The sequence below is a fragment of the Octodon degus genome, unplaced genomic scaffold (genome assembly GCF_000260255.1).
Source record: "Octodon degus isolate 3935 unplaced genomic scaffold, OctDeg1.0 scaffold00127, whole genome shotgun sequence".
Taxonomy (NCBI): domain Eukaryota; kingdom Metazoa; phylum Chordata; class Mammalia; order Rodentia; family Octodontidae; genus Octodon; species Octodon degus.
Window position 1 is genome coordinate 5375641 of NW_004524703.1, and position 17875 is coordinate 5393515.

The 17875-nt window shown below is 35.5% G+C and overlaps 1 protein-coding gene across 1 annotated transcript in view; it reads right to left on the reverse strand.

The window, feature by feature from the left end:
• Lyst (lysosomal trafficking regulator) overlaps positions 1 to 17875 on the reverse strand; it is a 289805-nt gene that overhangs the window by 240384 nt on the left and 31546 nt on the right. The window contains exons 2-3 of the mRNA XM_023700860.1: positions 9468 to 9539; positions 4877 to 5075 (exon numbers count right to left, since the gene is read on the reverse strand). Coding sequence (XP_023556628.1) covers positions 4877 to 5068 — 192 coding nt within the window. The 5' untranslated portion in view covers positions 5069 to 5075; positions 9468 to 9539. The remainder of the gene's footprint in view (positions 1 to 4876; positions 5076 to 9467; positions 9540 to 17875) is intronic.

A 17875-nucleotide genomic window follows, 5' to 3' on the forward strand; every position in this document is an offset into this window, starting at 1 on the left:
TATCAATTGAGATGATAATGTGATTTTTGTCCTTCTTCTGTTTAGGAGATACAGTACATTAACTGATTTCCATATGTTGAAACACTTTTGTATTCCTGGAATGAAATCTACTTGACCATGGTATATGATTTTTTTTAAGAGAAAAAAAAAGTAAAAATAGCAATAAAACAGAGTTTCAAAATAAGCTCGTAGAACAGTAACAATAATGAACACATTCCCTATTGTTGTCTACATGGTAGTTATTCAGAGTATAAGATATAGGCATGAAATGCTGTCCAAACAATATTTCTTTTTTAAAGAAGAAAAAAATTAGAAATATAGTAAAACAGAGTTTCAAATTAGGATAATAGAAAAGTAATGATAATTAATACATTGTACATTGTTATCTTCATAGTAGTTACTCAGAATATAATATATAGGCATAAAATAATGTCAAGACACTATGTCATTATTAGCATAAATCTTTCTTTTCAATTAACTAAGAGAAACTAGCTATATATCTATTATATTTCTCTTCCTTTCCCCTTTTTCCATTAGTTTCTCTTTTCTTTTAAACAATACCTATTACACATTTTGCATCTTAATCACTTATTCGGCTTCTCTAACTAGTGAGACAATGTGATATTTACACATGTGGATCTAACTTATTTCTCTTATGACTATGGTCTCAAGTTGCATCCATTTATCTATCAAAAATTCTAGTTTATTCTTTATAGTTGAGTAGTACTCCACTATATTAAAAAAAAACTTTTTTATCCATTCCTCAGTTGATGGGCATTTGAGTTGTTTCCAAGATTTAGCTATGTATGACAAATTGTTCTGCTATAAACACAAGTGCACACATATCGCTGTGGTATTATGTTTTTAATTATTCTGGGAAGACACTCAGAAAGAGAATAGTTGGTTTGAATGGAACCTCTAATCCTAGTTTGTTTTTTTTTCTAATCCTAGATTTTTAAGGGATCTCCACACTGATTTCCACAGTGGTTGCACTAGTACACACTCCCACTAACAGTGAAAAACAGTTCCTTTTCCCCTGCAGCCCCACAAGCAATTGTTATTGGTTGATTTCTTTATGATAGTCATTCTTTTTGAAGTAAGAAGGAATCATTCTTAATCATTCATTTACACTGGGGTATGATCTTTTGATGATTTGCTAAATTATGTTTGCCAGTATTTTGTTAAGGATTTCTAAACATCTATGTTCATTAAAGATACTGGCTTGCAGTTTTCTTTTCTAGTCGAGTTCTTGTCTGGCTTTTAAATCAAAGTACTGCTGTATTTCAAGAATAAATTTAACAGTATTCCTTCCCCTTCCCTTTCAATTTCATTAAAAAGCTTGAAGACGAATATCATCACATCTTTGCTGACGTTCTTGTAGTATTAAGTGGTGAATCCATTAAGTCCTGTATATTTCTTCATAAGGTTTTTATTATTGCCTCAAATTCATTGCTTATTAATTCAGGATTATTCAGGGTTTTTATATTTTCTTGGTTGATTTTTGGCAATTCATATGAATCTAGGAATCTATCCATTTCTTCTAGATTCTCCAATTTATTGTAGTATAGTATTGGGATGCAGCTACTAATAATCTTCTGGGTTTTGATAGTGTCTGTCCTGACTTTGCCTTTTTTGTTTCTAAGTACATTGATATGGATCTATTCTTTCCTTCTTCTGACAAGATTATCTAAGGATTTATCTATTGTGCTTACACTTTCAAAGAATCAGTTATATGGTTCACTGATTTTTAGGCCAAATTTTGTTAATTTCTGCTCTAATTTTAGCAACTGTTCTTGTTTTCCTAGGACCTCAAGATACATGATTAACTCGTGTTTAAACAGGTGTTATTACAATGTATTGTGATAACTGCTCTATTACTTTATTATGGTTGTTAATCTCTGTTTCTAATTTGTAAATATATGTTCCCATAGGTATTTACAAAAAAAAATAAAAGAAAGAAAGGTAGAATATAAAGCCTAAGTACTGCAATGGAAGGGCCAAAAGCTAAGTGCTTAAGTGCCTTAGAGTGCCCCCAAAAGTCCTACTTCTGAGAATAGATACAAAAGCCAAAGTTGCTCCAAGAATGTACAGCCTTATGTATCATGCCTTGATTCCATCTTAAATGATTAAGTCTTGTTCAATAAATTCTCCTCAGAGACAATGATCATTCTCCATTTCCTAAATGAAAAAATCAGAAGCTAATAAGTCATATTTATTTTATTTCATCTAAAATAATGGAGAGATCAGAGATGGCTCAGTGTAATAAGCGCTTCCCTGGCAAGCACAAGGACCTGAGTTCAATCCCCAGTTCCGCAAACAAAACAAAACAAAAACCAAATAAAATAATGGAGTCGGGGGGATGACTCAGTGGAATAAGCGCTTCCCCGGCAAGCGCAAGGGCCTGAGTTCAATCCCTGGTTCCACAAAAAAATAAATAAAATAAAATAAAATATCTGTTAAATTTTATTGAGCTGTGAGCTTATAAATGTAGACCTACAATGTATGAAAGCCCTATTTTATTTTATTTTGGGGGGACAGGGTCTCACTATGCAGCTTGAACTGTCTCAGCCTCCCCAGTGCTGAGATTACAGGCATGTACCACCACGCCTGGTTCCAGGGTGGCATGGTGCCCTAGGGTTCTGGGGCCAGCTCAGGACAAGGGATCAAACTCAGGACCTTAAGTTTGCCAGGCCAGTGCTTATGCTGCCAAGCTATCTCCTCAGCCCATTATTTCCTTAAAATAGCTAATACTAAAGACTCACAAAATACTACCATAAGAAAAATCACTACTGTTATTAATGCTTCAACAGATTTGGATCACTTAGTAATATAATGACACATCATGGCTTAGAAAAGAAAACCAAATCTGTAGAGACAGAGAGCAGATTAGTAGTTACTACAGCTAGGGAAGGAGGATGGAAGAGAAGAGTGATAATGAAAGGGTATGGAGTTTCTTTTAGAGGTGATGAAAAGAATTCTAAAATTGGCTGTTGGGATGGGTGTACATAATGCTAACTATACTACAAGCTGTTGAATTGTACACATGAAATATATATGAATTACATCTTTCTTTTTTTTTTTTTTTTGGTAGAACTGGGGATTGAACTCAGATCCTTGTGCTTGCCAGGAAAGTGCTGATTCTACTGAGCCATCTCCCCAGTTCCTTGAATTACAAATTAATAATGCTGTTTGTTTTGGTGTTTGGTTGGGTATTGTTTTGAAGTGCTAGGGATCAAACCCACAACCTCACACATGCTAGTCATATGTTTTATTACTAGCTATATTCCTAGACTGATAAGGTTATTTTTTAATTTATTTTATTTATTTTTATTATTATTATTTATTTATTTATTTATTTTGTGTGTGTGTGTGTGTGTGTGGCCAGCTCAGCCCACCAGGGGGCGGGGCTGGCTGGCATGTGGTGCTGGGGGATTGAACCGTGGTCCCTGTGCTTTGCTAAGCTTGTTCTAAGCAGGTGCTTTAGACCACTGAGCCATCCCACCAGCCCTGATAAGGTTATTTTTTAAAAACTACTGAGATTTTGATAGGGATTACACTGGAATCCACATATCAATTGTAAGAAAACATTTCTACAATTATGACTCTTTCAATATATGAAATTATAGTTCTCTATTTATTTGGGTCTCCTTCAGTTTTTCTCAAAAATGTTTTATACAATTCCACATAGAAGTATTGCACATACTTTATTAGATTTATTCCTGGGTATTTTATATTTCTGATGTTCAGTGTTGAATTTTTTAATATGTGATAAGAAAATGAACAGAGCAGAGTATGCATAGCACTAAAAATTTAAAACAAAAAACTATGCACAGGTCAATTTTTTTTTCTGATTTCAAAATTTATAGAAAAATCATACAAATATACATACTTGAAATATCACATTTATGAAAAAAGAATACAAATACCTAAAACTTTCAAGTATTCTTGAAAATTCCATGACAAATACATACCACAGTAAGCAAATGCTTCTTTACTGATATTTGATGTATTGCTTAGTTTATAGTAAAAACAGACATTGTTTAATTTTATCTCCATATGTAATCATATATAATCAGTAAAATTCATTGATAGCAAAGAAAACTTACTTAGTCATAGCTTCAAGTTTGTCTGAGTTATTTCTACAAAAATTGTTAGATTAAAAAAAACAACTCTAGTTCCAACTAGCTTTTTTTTTTTATACTACAAATCAAACTCAGGACCTTTTGCATGCTATACCGTCACTATGCTACTGAGCTATAACTCCAGGCCTCCAATTAGCTTTCAAATTGTTATTTCTATAATAAAGAAATAGCAAAATCTAAAAGTATATTAAAAAATTAGATGTATATAATCTAAAAGACCCAGCAATTACTAATTTACATATGAAGAATCTCTACTTTTATTCTAGAATTAGCAAAGTCCCTAAATATAATTCATACTAACCTTAAAAAAATACATTCACTCTTTATGGAAAATGTAAACTCATATGCTTTTGAATTATATCATTAATAGTCATAGTAATCTTACTGATATTAAAATAAAAAGTGTAAAATGACTTTAGAAGGCTATTTATAATTTTAAGATATTCTAGACATTTAAAAAATTTACAATCCAAATAATATGTTCATGAATGAGTCTTTTTTGTTGTTAGAATAATGTAAAAAAGGGGTTGGGGCTCAGTAGAATAAGTGCTTGCCTGGCAAGCGCAAGGGCTTGAGTTGAATCCCCAGTTCTGTTACAAAAAAAAAAAAAAAAAAAAAAACAATGTAAAAAAAAGGACTTCACCTCAGAGTCTCTTAAAACCTAAATAACATGGAAATGATCAATCTATAATCAACCATAATATGTTAATGGAAAGTTGCAATGAAAATGTTACCTGGTCAATGATGGAATTAAGCTTGGTAAGTAACAGAAATCCTCGTCCATGGACAAGGTACTGCCCAAGAGTTGCCATGTGTGTCTCCTCCTCTTCTTCCTCCCTGGCCTCCACCTTCTGGACCACTGCATTGCAGAGCCGGTTAACATCAGTCAGAAATTCACGTGCCAATAAGTTACTGTCAGTGCTCATGACCGAGCTATAACAAACATTAAAAAATATATATATATATATTAGAAAGATGAAAAGAAACATACTTTTAAACTATGTTTTATGTTGCTTATTTTTAACTGAAGATTGACTTAAAATTACTGACTATTGGTCTCAAACCCTATAATATCGTCAGGTATAGTTCTATCCTACTTCATACTCGCTAAATAATTCCTGAATGGCAAAAACAAGTTGCAAGTTTGAAATGCCTGAGCACAGCTAGGAAGAGGTAAATGAAGATACTTACAGAAAAGACACTAGTAAGTGTCTGGCAGCTAAAGTTCTGCCAATTCACTTCTTACTACATATTTAAATTAAATAAAGGGAATTTAAGACTAAGGAAAATAAATTAGCAAAGCAGTCAGACAAGAGCTGAAAACATAGATACAAATATAGAAAACAATGTATAAATATTCAAACCTGAAAAATCATGAAAAACAAAATATGCAGAGTTTTATTTTAAGACTAAAAGTAGTTTTGAGACATCCAATAACCTTTAAAAGATTTTTAACTTAGATATATTAAATGATGTAAGATCTATATTGCCTAGTTGCCCTTCGCCAGCTTTAGGAGAAAGCTTGCACTACTGTTCTGGCTGAGAGAACAGTGGGCCATATGACTATACCTATTACAAAGAGGCAGGGCTAAGCTCTGGCCTGTAATCAACAAAAGCACACCTGCCTGATTCAAGAGCAGCCAACATACATGTTGGATAAAAATGTACAGTGCAGCTTGCAAAGAGGAATTGGCCACTTAGGTTTAATTATGTTTTTTTTTTCTCTCTCTGCATATGCCTCTGTGTGTGTGTGTGTGTGTGTGTGTGTGTGTGTGTGTGTATGTGTCTCTGTGTGTGTGTCTCTTTCTCTGTCTCTCTCTCTCCCTTTTCTCCCCTCTCTTCCACCCCCCTCATTCGAATTAAAGGGACACAGTTATATAATCAAAGGTCATATACAAAAGTGCCTCTGGTGGTCATTATGATATAGGTGAGGCTCAAAAGAAGCCAACTGGTAAAAAGACACCAACAATATACAAAGAGAAACAAATTAAACACGAAAGTGAGAGGTCAGAGAAATCCCTCTACTACACTGATTCCTTCTCATTCTAGAACCTAATAGTACATATAACTTCTAGATTCCTTCGAGAATTCTAGGAAATATATATCTAGGATATATATAATAGTACCTCAGTTCACAAACTTAATTCCACGATTCTGCTTGCAAACCAAATTTGACTCAGTTCTTATCCAGTTAAGCCTTGTGGAAAGAATTAAGGTACCACTGTATAGGACATGGTTTATATAAAGATATTACCCAAAAGCAAGATATATAGGGTATATTTCAAGTTTTCTTTTGGTAATGGAGATTGAACTCAGGACTCTGAGCCTGCAAGGCAGACATACCACTAAGCTATTTATTTCCCTCACCCAAGATATATAGAATATATTGCTTACATCAGTGATGGCGAAACTATTAGAGATGAATCCCCACACTGCAACCCAAAATCCACTAAGTGCCAACACTGCAATTAAACCTAAATATTAGGTTTTAGCTCAGAAAAAAATAACTGATACTTAACGTCTTTTGTCTTAAAAGAAAAACGTGTGTGCCACAGGTTCACCAGTATTGCCCTAGATATATATTTCCTAGACTAATTTCTCAAAAATATTATTTTGATATTGAATACCGGCAAAAAGTATTTAAAATGTACATCACTCATTTTTTTTTTTTTGTCCACCTCAGCCCACCCTGAGGGTAGGGCTGGCACAGCATGTGGTGCCAGGGATTGAACTGTGGTCCTCAGCGCCTGCCTAAGCTTGCCTAAGCAGGCGCTTTAGACCACTGATCTATCTCACTGGCCCCAGTCACTCATTTCAAAATCCACCAATAATCTCTATTTACATAATGCTGGTTCCCTATAAATTTTCATGAAGTAAAATTATTCAATAAACTAATTACCTAGTTCACATTCAGTCCATATTTATCTGTAGAGATATAGATTTGAGACAAAAGCCTGATGTCCCAAGAAAGCAGGGAACACTGGACTGAGCCCGAGGAGGGTTGCTGTCTGTTTGCAAATTCCCGGCAAGCTGAGACCCAAGGCAGCAGATAACAGCTTCTCCGGCAGGCGCCCTGTCCTTTGATCCCTTGCTTGAGATGTTATCGGCTAGCATTTGGGTGAGCCTAGTGTTAAGCAAAAGGTGGAAGTTAATAGAGATAGTAGTTTGTATTCACTTAGGTAATTATGCACATTCCTTAGTCTGCCTTTATCCCTCAATAAATGTGAGATGCCTGAGGCTCTGGGCTCACTTGGAGAGAAACTAATCTCAGTGAGACCTCTGAAGCTACATTCATCAGGTTTTCTTGTCGTTTGTTTCAGCACTGACCCGTAACATACAACATTTACCTAACTTTATTTACACACAATAGCTACCTTGTCATTGATTTTAGGATACATATTTACTAAATGTATCACTGAAAAAGAAAATCTTAAAAACTATAAACATTCACAGCTTCACCATCTATGATGCAGCATTTCTTAAGTGCTGCTGCATTACTATTACTAGGATTTTCTTCTAAAGTGTTAACACTTCTGAAAATTTTAACATTGCTACTTTCTTGATCCTCAGTGTTTCAGAAAGGAACCAAAAGAACATTTAAAACTCAATAGGTAGGGCCGGGGAGATGGCTCAGTGGAATAAGAGCTTCCCTGGCAAGTGCAAGGGCCTGAGTTCAATCCCCGGTTCCAAAAAAAAAACTCAATAGGTATAGTACTAATACACACAGAGAACTCAGTCAAAGTATTGACAACTTGAATGGTTGGTTATTACCCAGTTCTTTCAGGAGCATTTAAGGTCAACAATATCATAGCCTCTGACCGTGCTTATAAGACACTATTGCAATTTTAAAATATTAAAATGTAAAAAGCTTTAAAAGTATGGTGATAATTAAAGCCTACAGGCTAGAAATTAATATAAATGAGATGGCTATGGTTTGACATGTCTTCCAACATCCGTGCGTTTGAAACTTAATTTTATATGTCAACTGTTCATATGTTAACTGTATTTGAAGGTGGGGATCTTTGAGAAGTAACCAGGGTTAGATGAAACCAGAAGCAAAGGGTTCCCATGATGGGATTCGTGACTTTATAAGAAAAGGAAGATGGGCAAACACACACATGACTATTGTCTGCTTTGTTTCATTTAGACATTTTGAAAAATTTTTCACATGAGCTGTCCTACTCTTCTCTATTTTTGTAACTTTTTAAATTAACAAATTACATACAACATGATGTTTTGAAGTATAGTCTGGCAAAAGATGTACATATCAGAGAAAAACTTGTATAAATATTTTAATACTATAATTATTAAGATATCATGAAATTGATACAAGTTACTTCTGGCCTTTACAATTATAAGAGTTAAAGAAGTGGCCATTAGTTTCTAGACAATTATTAGTATGGCGAATTGTTGAAGTATGTATGCATTTTTTGGCAAACTGTGTATTGTTATGGGGAAAACTAGCCAATTAACAATTATACTACTTCATATTGTTGTTATGGTTAGAACACTTAACATCTACTCTTTCTAAATTTTTCAAAAATATATCATTACTACAGTCACCATTTTGTACAATAAATCCCTATCATCTATAATTTATAAAAATTCTGAATCCTTCTGCACATCATTCATAAAAATTCCCATTCTTCTCTCAGACTACATTAGTTAACATTAACAACACAGTAAGCGTGATAGGGTACACTTAAGCTTTGTACATTAAATGTTCACTTCTTCCTAAAAGGAACATTGGATTTAACTGAATGCTTTTCGGCCATTCTGAATCCCAAATGAAAGGTTAAGCATTGTATTTTCTTTAAAATTTTCTAATATTCCACATACTTAGAAAAGTTAAAAAAATATGCAGCCTGAGTTTATATCTAGCAACCACTCCAGCAAGTATCAGCATTACAGTATGTTCAGGTCAATCCATGTTCCCACGCATGTGAGCACAAAGAAATCAAATCTTGGTCACAGAAAATCTAAACCCATATTTCTTTATAATTTATTTATCACTATATGATATACCCTTGTATTTTGGGGCATGTTTATAGTTATAAAAATGTTCAATAGTGTTTCAACTACTTAAAAGTTATATATTAAGGATACTCTGTGTACTTATAACTTACTTTTCCTTGTCAGGTTGTGTTCATTTCTTTAAACCCTCCTTCAATGTGTCACAGTATGAATAAATCACAATCTGTATGCCCATTTCTACCAAGGAAAAGTTTAGTTGTTTTTATTGTGGTAATTAATTAATTCTACTAACTATACAGTTTCAAGAATCAAGTGCCCTGGCTGCTAATATTTATTATATTGGATACTTACCAGTCTTTCAACACTTCTGGAACATTTAGTCTTTATAATTTGGGTTCATAAAGCAGAAGAAAGCTTCACCTACTGAAAAAAGACACAAGCATATTAATGGCAATAGTGAACCAAAAACAGTTTTAACAAAATTCTGACATAAAAATCAGTGGCCAACCTTTTTGTGTGATGTATGAAACTACCACCAGTATTTTTGTAACCTCAAAAACTATAAACATGCATAGCTTCAAGAAATGAAGACAGAGGGCTGGCCAGACAACTCAGAGGACTAAAGCGCCTGCTTAGGCAGAGCACATTGGCCAGGGCTGGCCCTGCCCCTGGGGCACACTGAGACAGTTGAGACTGGGCATGGTGGTGTACGCCTGTAATCCCAGCACTTGAGAGGCTGAAAACAGGAGGATCACTATGAGTCTGATCTATGTAGTGAGACCCTGTAGCCCCTGTACTAAATACATTGAATAAAGAAAGAAAAGAAAGAAATGAAGATAGAGTGTCTAGGACCATAATGCTTTGAACATAATCATGGCTGTCTAACCTTTCTTCACCCAACTCTGAATTTACACATTCTAGGCGAGTCACAGAATGATTTTTGAAAGTATGTAGATGGTATTCTACATACCATCTACATACTGAGCTGAGCTCTCCTCAGCTCTCCTCAGCTCTTCTCTGCCATGCCTTTCCAGGCATCTAGAAAGTGTATGCTTGCTGGTACTGAGATAATGCTTGTCTGGTGACTGGATATTGAATACAAGAGAAAAACATGCCAGCATCAGTCCTCTTAACATTGATTCTAGGAGGTGGTAGAATACCATTTCCATACATTCAAAAAAAAAAAAAAAAAGTGTTCACTTCAAAGTTCCTGCCTGTGTTATCCTGAAAAACCTATTATGTGGTAGGTTTTTCAGGATAAAACAGGGAGGAAATGGACAGTCAAATTATTATTCCCCTATTGAGGTGTTATGGTTTACTTACAGGTAACCCCCCAAGAGTATTGGGAAGGTGACTGGATTATGGGGCTTGCAATCAGGAGTTAGGACCTGGTTTGAAGAGGCAGGTCACTGCTATCATGGCCTGGAAAGGTTTATCTCCCTTCCAAGGTCTTCCTTTTCTCTCTCCACTCCCCTATCACCATCCTGTGAGCAGCTCTCCTCAGCTCTTCTCTGCCATGCCTTTCTGCTTTGGATCCATCTAACTATGGATTAAAATGTAAACCAAATAAACCTTTCCTTCTTTAAATTGTGGATGTGGAGTATTGTATCTCAACAACAAGGAAAGAGACTAAAACATGGCCAAAGGTATTTGAGAACTCAAAAGACTAAAATAAAACAATAATTAATTAGCACCAAATTTCCCATTCTTGAATTCTCTAATGAATTGATCTTCTGTGTACAATACAATGAAAACTATTTACAGAATACTAAAGAAAAGTTTCTACTTCTGGAATAGCAACACAATGTTTCTCTTTAGTTACTGTTTTCTTTTCTCTGTAGTTTTTACCAGGACAAAAACATGAAAAAATATTTCCTTATTATATTTATGGAAGTTTATTTTGAATCATAAGATTTTTGATAATTGACTTCTATTTTTTAATGCTCAAATCTAGAGAACTGTCAAGTTCTTTTCAGGGGCCAGTGAGATAGCTCAGTGGTCTAAAGCGCCTGCTTAGGCAAGCTTAGGCAGGTGCAGAGGACTGTGGTTCAATCCCCAGCACCACATGATGCGCCAGCCCCACCCTCAGGGCAGGCTAAGCCAGCCAAAGAAAAGAAAAGAAAAAAAAAAAAGTGAAAATGGAAAAAAGTTCTTTTCAGTTAGGCAAACAGTCCCCAAACCACATAATAGGTTTTTCAGGATAAAATAGGCAGGAAATGGGACAAATACCAAAATTTAAATTCAACATTATTACTGTAATTTTCCATTTCTAATACAACTACTGTTACAGTGTCCTAATAAAACTTGCTCCAACAATATTCCTAGAATGCTTATATTTTTAACATTTACCCAAAATTAAAAGTATAATAACAAATACTTATAAAAATATAAATCATCTTCTCAGAAGAATACTTTCTCTCATACAGTGACTGAGAAAATGTAAAATAAGAACAAAGTAACAATAATAGCAAAATCCAAAACAATAAAAACCTGATTTAACGTATGAGCATCAACTTTTGGTTTCAAATCATTAGAAACTTCATCAGTATGTCATGCAAATTAAACAAATGTTCAGTGAGTATTTACTATTTTTCAGCTACTATTTCAGGCACTGAGTATAGGGCATAATTAAAATCACCTTCCTGGGGTAAAGACAAAAACATATATGTACATCAGGCAGTGCTAAGTGCTATGAAAAAGTAGAGCAGTGTAAGAGAGACAGTAATGCTACTTTAGAAGATCTTAAGAGGTTAACTTTCAACAAAAACTTGAACAGAATGTAAAAACAGGTCATGAAGTCATCTGGAACGTGTATACTTCCAGGTACTGAGATAATGTTTGCCTGGTGTGCTGGATAATATTGAATACAAGAGAAAAAGAAGTCAAGAGTGACTACAATGATAGAATGAGAAAAGTCACTCAATCTTACTCTCAGGAGCTGAAGTATTTTGGAAACAGAAGTACGCCCCTGGAAATATTTCTGCCTCAAAATGTATACTCCCCAGGAAAAAAAAAAGACTATAAGGTTTTCCACCCTGTTAGAACACTATTGCTTACTGGTCAGTAAGATGACAGAAGAGCAAGTTAGGAAAGAAAACAGAGTTCCATTTCAGCTATGTTAAGTTTTCAGGTGTATTAAAAATTGGGCCAAGGAGATAGCTCAGAGGCATGAGAGCCTGACTGGAAAATGCAAGGTCTTGAGTTCGATCCCTGGTACAAAAACTAAGTAAAGGAGGTCAAATAGGTAGCCAGACATACAAAACCAGAGTTCAAGCAGGAAGGCTGGAACTGGAAAACTGATATGGGAATCTTTAGCATGTAAGTGTATTTTTTGAAGCCAAGAGTCTAGAGTGGATGCAATAACCCAGAGAATTGCTATCCAAGAGCACTTGCTGAGATTATGGCACTGTTATATAATCCCTGCTACCTAACACATCTGATAGCAGTCACATGTTGCCACTGATGCCAAAATGAATGGTGGAACCCTACAGAATGAGTATAGGTCTAGGACAGAGCCCTGCATGGGCTAAACATGACTGAGGCAAGGATAGGAGGAGTACCAGCACAGAAGGAAAAGAAGAAAGAGCAAGTGAGGTGGGAGAAAAATCAGAGCAGTATTTCCAGGACCAAATACCAAAACTGTGTAACAGAATAGAGTAAAAAAATCATACAAAATATTGCTAAGTGACTGAGGAGAGGAAGACTGAGAATTGACCACTGGATTCAGCTATCCGAAGTTCCTGACAACCTTGTCAAAGAATTCTCAGAGGTTTAGGAGAGTGATGAAGAAAGGAACGCAAGCAACTTAGAAAGCTCTTTTGGAAAGTTCTGACATGAAGCATACAAACAAATGGGGAATATCTTGAGGGATTGGGATATGAAATTTTTTTTTTAAAGATTGACATTAGAACATGTTTGTAAGCTGAGATATAACCTATTACTCTAACAGAGCAAAGATTAATTTAAAAAAAAACTAGAATGAAAAGAAGCACAGTGGCACAAACCTATAATCCCACTAATCTGAGAGGCTAAGGCAGGAAGATCACATTTGAGTCCCAGATGAACAACTTAAGAGACATAGTGAGATCCTGCTTCAAAATGAAAAATAAAGAAAGGGGTACAGCTCAGTGCTAAAGCTTGAATTCAATTCACAGTACCAGAGAGAGAGAGAGAAAGAGAATTAGAGAGACAGAGAGACAGACAGAGACTGAGACAGAGAGACAGAAAAACAGAGAGAGACCAAGACAGAGATTGAGATTTCTATAAACAATAAAGCCAAAATAAGGAGAACCTAAATATGTAAGCAGAAGAACACTGACAATTATCTAACAGGATAAGAACGATGTCAGAATACATGAGTAGAGATGTAGGCAGATTAAAACATTTGTCAGTGGAAGACCAAGAAGTTCTTTTTCAGTGCTCCTGTTTTCTTGGTGAAATAAAGAAGGTTGCTTGCTGAGAGTAAGAAATGAGGAGGAGGTGTTAACCTGCTGAGTGTAACAGGGTGAAAAACAGCACCTCTAAGAGACTTCCCATGAAGGTGCCAATGAGTTTACGGTAAGACTAAGTTCTGCTATTTAATAACAGTAGCTATATTAGGATTGATAGAATTCTTCCTTGTATTCCAAAGGATGGAGTGACAGAATGACTATCAAATACACCATGGAAATCCATATATGTATTATAGCTGAGGCATTTTCCTAACACGTACATGTAGTATTCCTATCAAAAGTAGGAACTGGGTTATCTAGAATGAATTTTTCTTTATTGCTCATCTTTTTCTTTTGTAAATATTTGTAAATCGTTTAAAGTGATCTCTAGAGTCTTTTGTGGCAATTACATCAATTTATTAAAATCTAAGGCTATATCCTTTTTAATGTTGGAACTTTATACCACCAGTCTAAAGTTTTCACATTTGCCATAATTATTCAAAGATTACAGCTCAGCAACGCTATTAACAAATCTCCTGAAATTCTGACCCTGAGATGTGAATTTGCTCAGAGCAGCCAGAGGTTCTGGCACAATCTCCTCCCCAGGCTAGGGTTTCAATTTTTTCCTATTATTTCTCTTACTTCCCCCTGTGTTAGTCTGCACATAGATGACTCTTCACATCAGAGAAGACAGAAAACAAGCTGATGGTTTCATTCATACTCTATCCATATAGCAGCTGTTTGCTCAGAAGAATGCACTATTGGGCCAGCCTGATAGCTCAGCAGACAAAGTGCCTCCTAAGGCAGAGCACAGCGGCAAAGGTGCTATCCCCAGCAGGCCATGCCAGCCCCGCCCCCAGGGAGCACTGAGACCGGCATGGTGGCACATGCCTGTAATCCCAGCACTTGGGAAGCTGAAAACAGGAGGATCACTAGGATTCTGATCTACATAGGGAGACCCTGTCGACTCTGTCCTAAATACAGAAAAAATAAAAATAAAAATAAAAGAATGCACTATTTGTCGTTTTTGTTCTGTATGTATAAAAGGTCAGTCTTGCCTTTTTCAAAATCTCCGCACATTATAAGTCATGACCCACATACACTCAATGTCAGGGCTGCTCCTATATGAGAGCATTTTTAATGCCTTGTACCTTCTGTGTTCTGGGCAGTGCTACCAAGGACACTGCATTTATCAGTGAACTTTAAAATTCAACAAGAAGGCCAAAATGGGGCCAGGGAGATGGCTCAGTAGAATAAGTGTTACCCTGGGAAGCACAAAGGCCTGAGTTCAATCCCTGGTTCCAGGAAAAAAAAAAAAAAAAAAAAAGGCCAAATGGCCCCTAGGTCACTAGGCTTTCTCTTCAAGCAGCCAGTATCCACAGAAAGGGGTCCATTGTGCTATAGTTTCCTTTTCTACAAATTCATTAATTCAACCAATATCTATTATTTATTAGGCATTTAAGACATATACATTAATCTGTTTTCATGCTATCTTCACTAGTTTCTGAATGTATTCTAAACAGCTGATTATGTATATAGCAGCACCAGACAATGCTGAAAACCAAGGACCTAGAAGCAGCAGATGGCAATCTAGCCCCTCACAGCCAGTCACACAGCGCAGTATGAAGTTTGGCTTTTTCCCATATAGGTGCTGCACAAATCCTAGAAGATTATACAACATCAGTAAACACTGTAGTTATTCTATTTAACCGCTCAGCCATAGCTGAACATGCTGTGGCAGAGTGCGCCATCTGGAGGAAGAAAAGATCATTGCGGCCTTCCCTCAGGACAGTGCCAGGAAGACGTTTCTTTCAGATGTCCTTTCCAAGGCACCATCAAAAATAAAAGCAAGAGAGTATTTGTATTTTCTATGTCTTATGGATTCAGAAAAGGCCACAATTTAATCAGCTTTCTCAAAAATATAGATAGATTAATACAGACTTTACACTAAGTTTTACCTCTCCAGACCACAATACATATTGATTACTCATAATTTTCCCAGATACATCATCATATATACTCTTTACGTCAAATCACCACAATAAAAAACCTTCAGAGAGAAAAATGTAACACCATTTATAGCATTTCATAAGGACCATGAATATACAGTTACTCAGAATTTTCTAGTTTAATTAAATTCTTGCAAAGGATCCTTGATGTAATTTGAGTACAGTGCTGTACCCTAAAGCTTTTTTTACTAATAGATAATTTATTATGGCACATCAGCACGATTTCTGCTTCAATAAGACACTACTACATTTCATTAATCATTAGGTGTGACTGAATTTCTTTCATAGTTATTAAAAATCTCATATTTCTAAATCTGCAGAATAAAGCTTTAAAAAAAATCATACATTTACATAATGGTAGAAACTTCAGACATCATATTCTTTAATTCCATTTTCTGTAGGGTACCAAAGATGAGATCTACAGAACTGGATTCCCATGCCTTTTGTCTTTTGAGTTATATATTTTTTGAACCAATTAACGAGAACTAAAATAAATGAGTTTAGAAGATACGGTGGTATTTTTTCTGTCAGATCCATTAAAAATTACACATTGGACTTACACACTAAAATTAAAATTAGACAATTAGACTTAACACTAAATACTAACTCTAAATGTTATCAAGAGCTTTTATTTTAAATCCACTAGATTTCAATATCTACCAGATTTTAAAATCTCTCTTTACAAACTTTGGTAACTATAGCACAAAACTAAATTCAGCAACTTGAAGGTGGGGAAGGGGAACTGCAAACCAACCTTGTTTGTTTCAATAGAACTATCTTTAAAATATAAGCTAGTTGGGCCAGGGAGATAGCTCAGTGGCATCAGGGCCTGCCTGGCAAGCACAAAGACCTGAGTTCAATCGCTGGCATTAAATTAAATTAATTTTAATTTTAATTTAAAAATATATAAACTATGCTAAGTTGAAGTATGTCAGTTAAGTTATATAATATTTAAGCAAGGGAATGCTTAATAATCTAAATTTACTGTTAACTCTTTAGTTAACACTAGATGTATCAAGCAATAACCACCAAGATGATTCTCAACTACAGACTTAAAAAGCTAGTGGGCATGGTGGTGCACACCTGTAACACCAGCACTCAGGAGGGATTGAGACAGGAGGATCACTGTGTTACACAGTGAGTTCAAGGCCAGCCTGTACTACAAACTGAGACCAGGTCTTCAAAAACAAAAACCAGGAAGCTTGATAGGTATATGATTTATATACATGTATTAATATAAGGCTCTGTATAATCTGTACAAAAAGATTAGATATAATAATTTCTCAAATGTATGTTTATTATCCAATTTTAAGGTGAAGCAATACTACATATTGAAAGCAAAATCTGGTAGTAACTGAATATGGAAAATTGAGATACATTTTAATTGGCTTTGTTTTACAAAAGTCCCCTTGAAATTTAAAATGTTGATCAGAGAAAACTATAATACCTTAACAAAAAAAATACATTAGATAACATGAATGAGAGAACCTACAAAAAACCACTTTAGCAATAAAAGTCTTTACACACTGAAATCTTGCATAAAATAAATCACAAACATTCAACTTGCACTGAACCAATTAACTTCAAAAGAAATGATAGTAATTGTTTAGAGCTCAGGACCTTCTTGTCAAATACTGAACTTGATTCTCCTGAGGGTTAAACATCAACTGGAAGTTAGGAGGTCATAGGTTCTTATGCAATTAGGATTGAAGCTTCAAACTCCTCAGATAGAGTACAAAGCTTCAGGAAGGAATGCTATTGTCTATATACTACAGGCCCTACGGAGTATGAGCAACAACCTATACCTCCAAGACAAAAGGGATTCGGAGTTCCAGCCTGAACTGCAACAACGTATTCCGCCTGTCTCCTGAGGTACCCCACGTGTTAGGGAAAGAGGAGATTCTTACACCTCCAAGCCACTGTGGCTATGACCATGTGAACGGTGCTCCAAAAGTACTGGCAGCAGTACTGAGGCAAGCAGCAGCCCAGATAAGCTTCCTGAAGTAATCTCGACACCTCTCAAGCCCTTTCCCATGGTTTTCCAAGGATTCTCTCAGTGCCATATTCATGTATATCATACTTTAAATGCCCTAGAAAAGAGGAACCTTATCGATAGAAACAACTCACGCATAACAATCTTTTCCATTCTAAACAACCGCCACAGAAGTGAACATTTGAGACACGATCACTTGTAAGAAGTAACTACCACGGGGCCTGCCTCTTAGCTCAGTTCTTTAAGTGGCTGCTTCAACAAAGCAGTCAGGCTCAGGTTGCTGTGGTTCCATCCCAACTCAAGCCAGCCAAACCTGCCCTGAAGGCA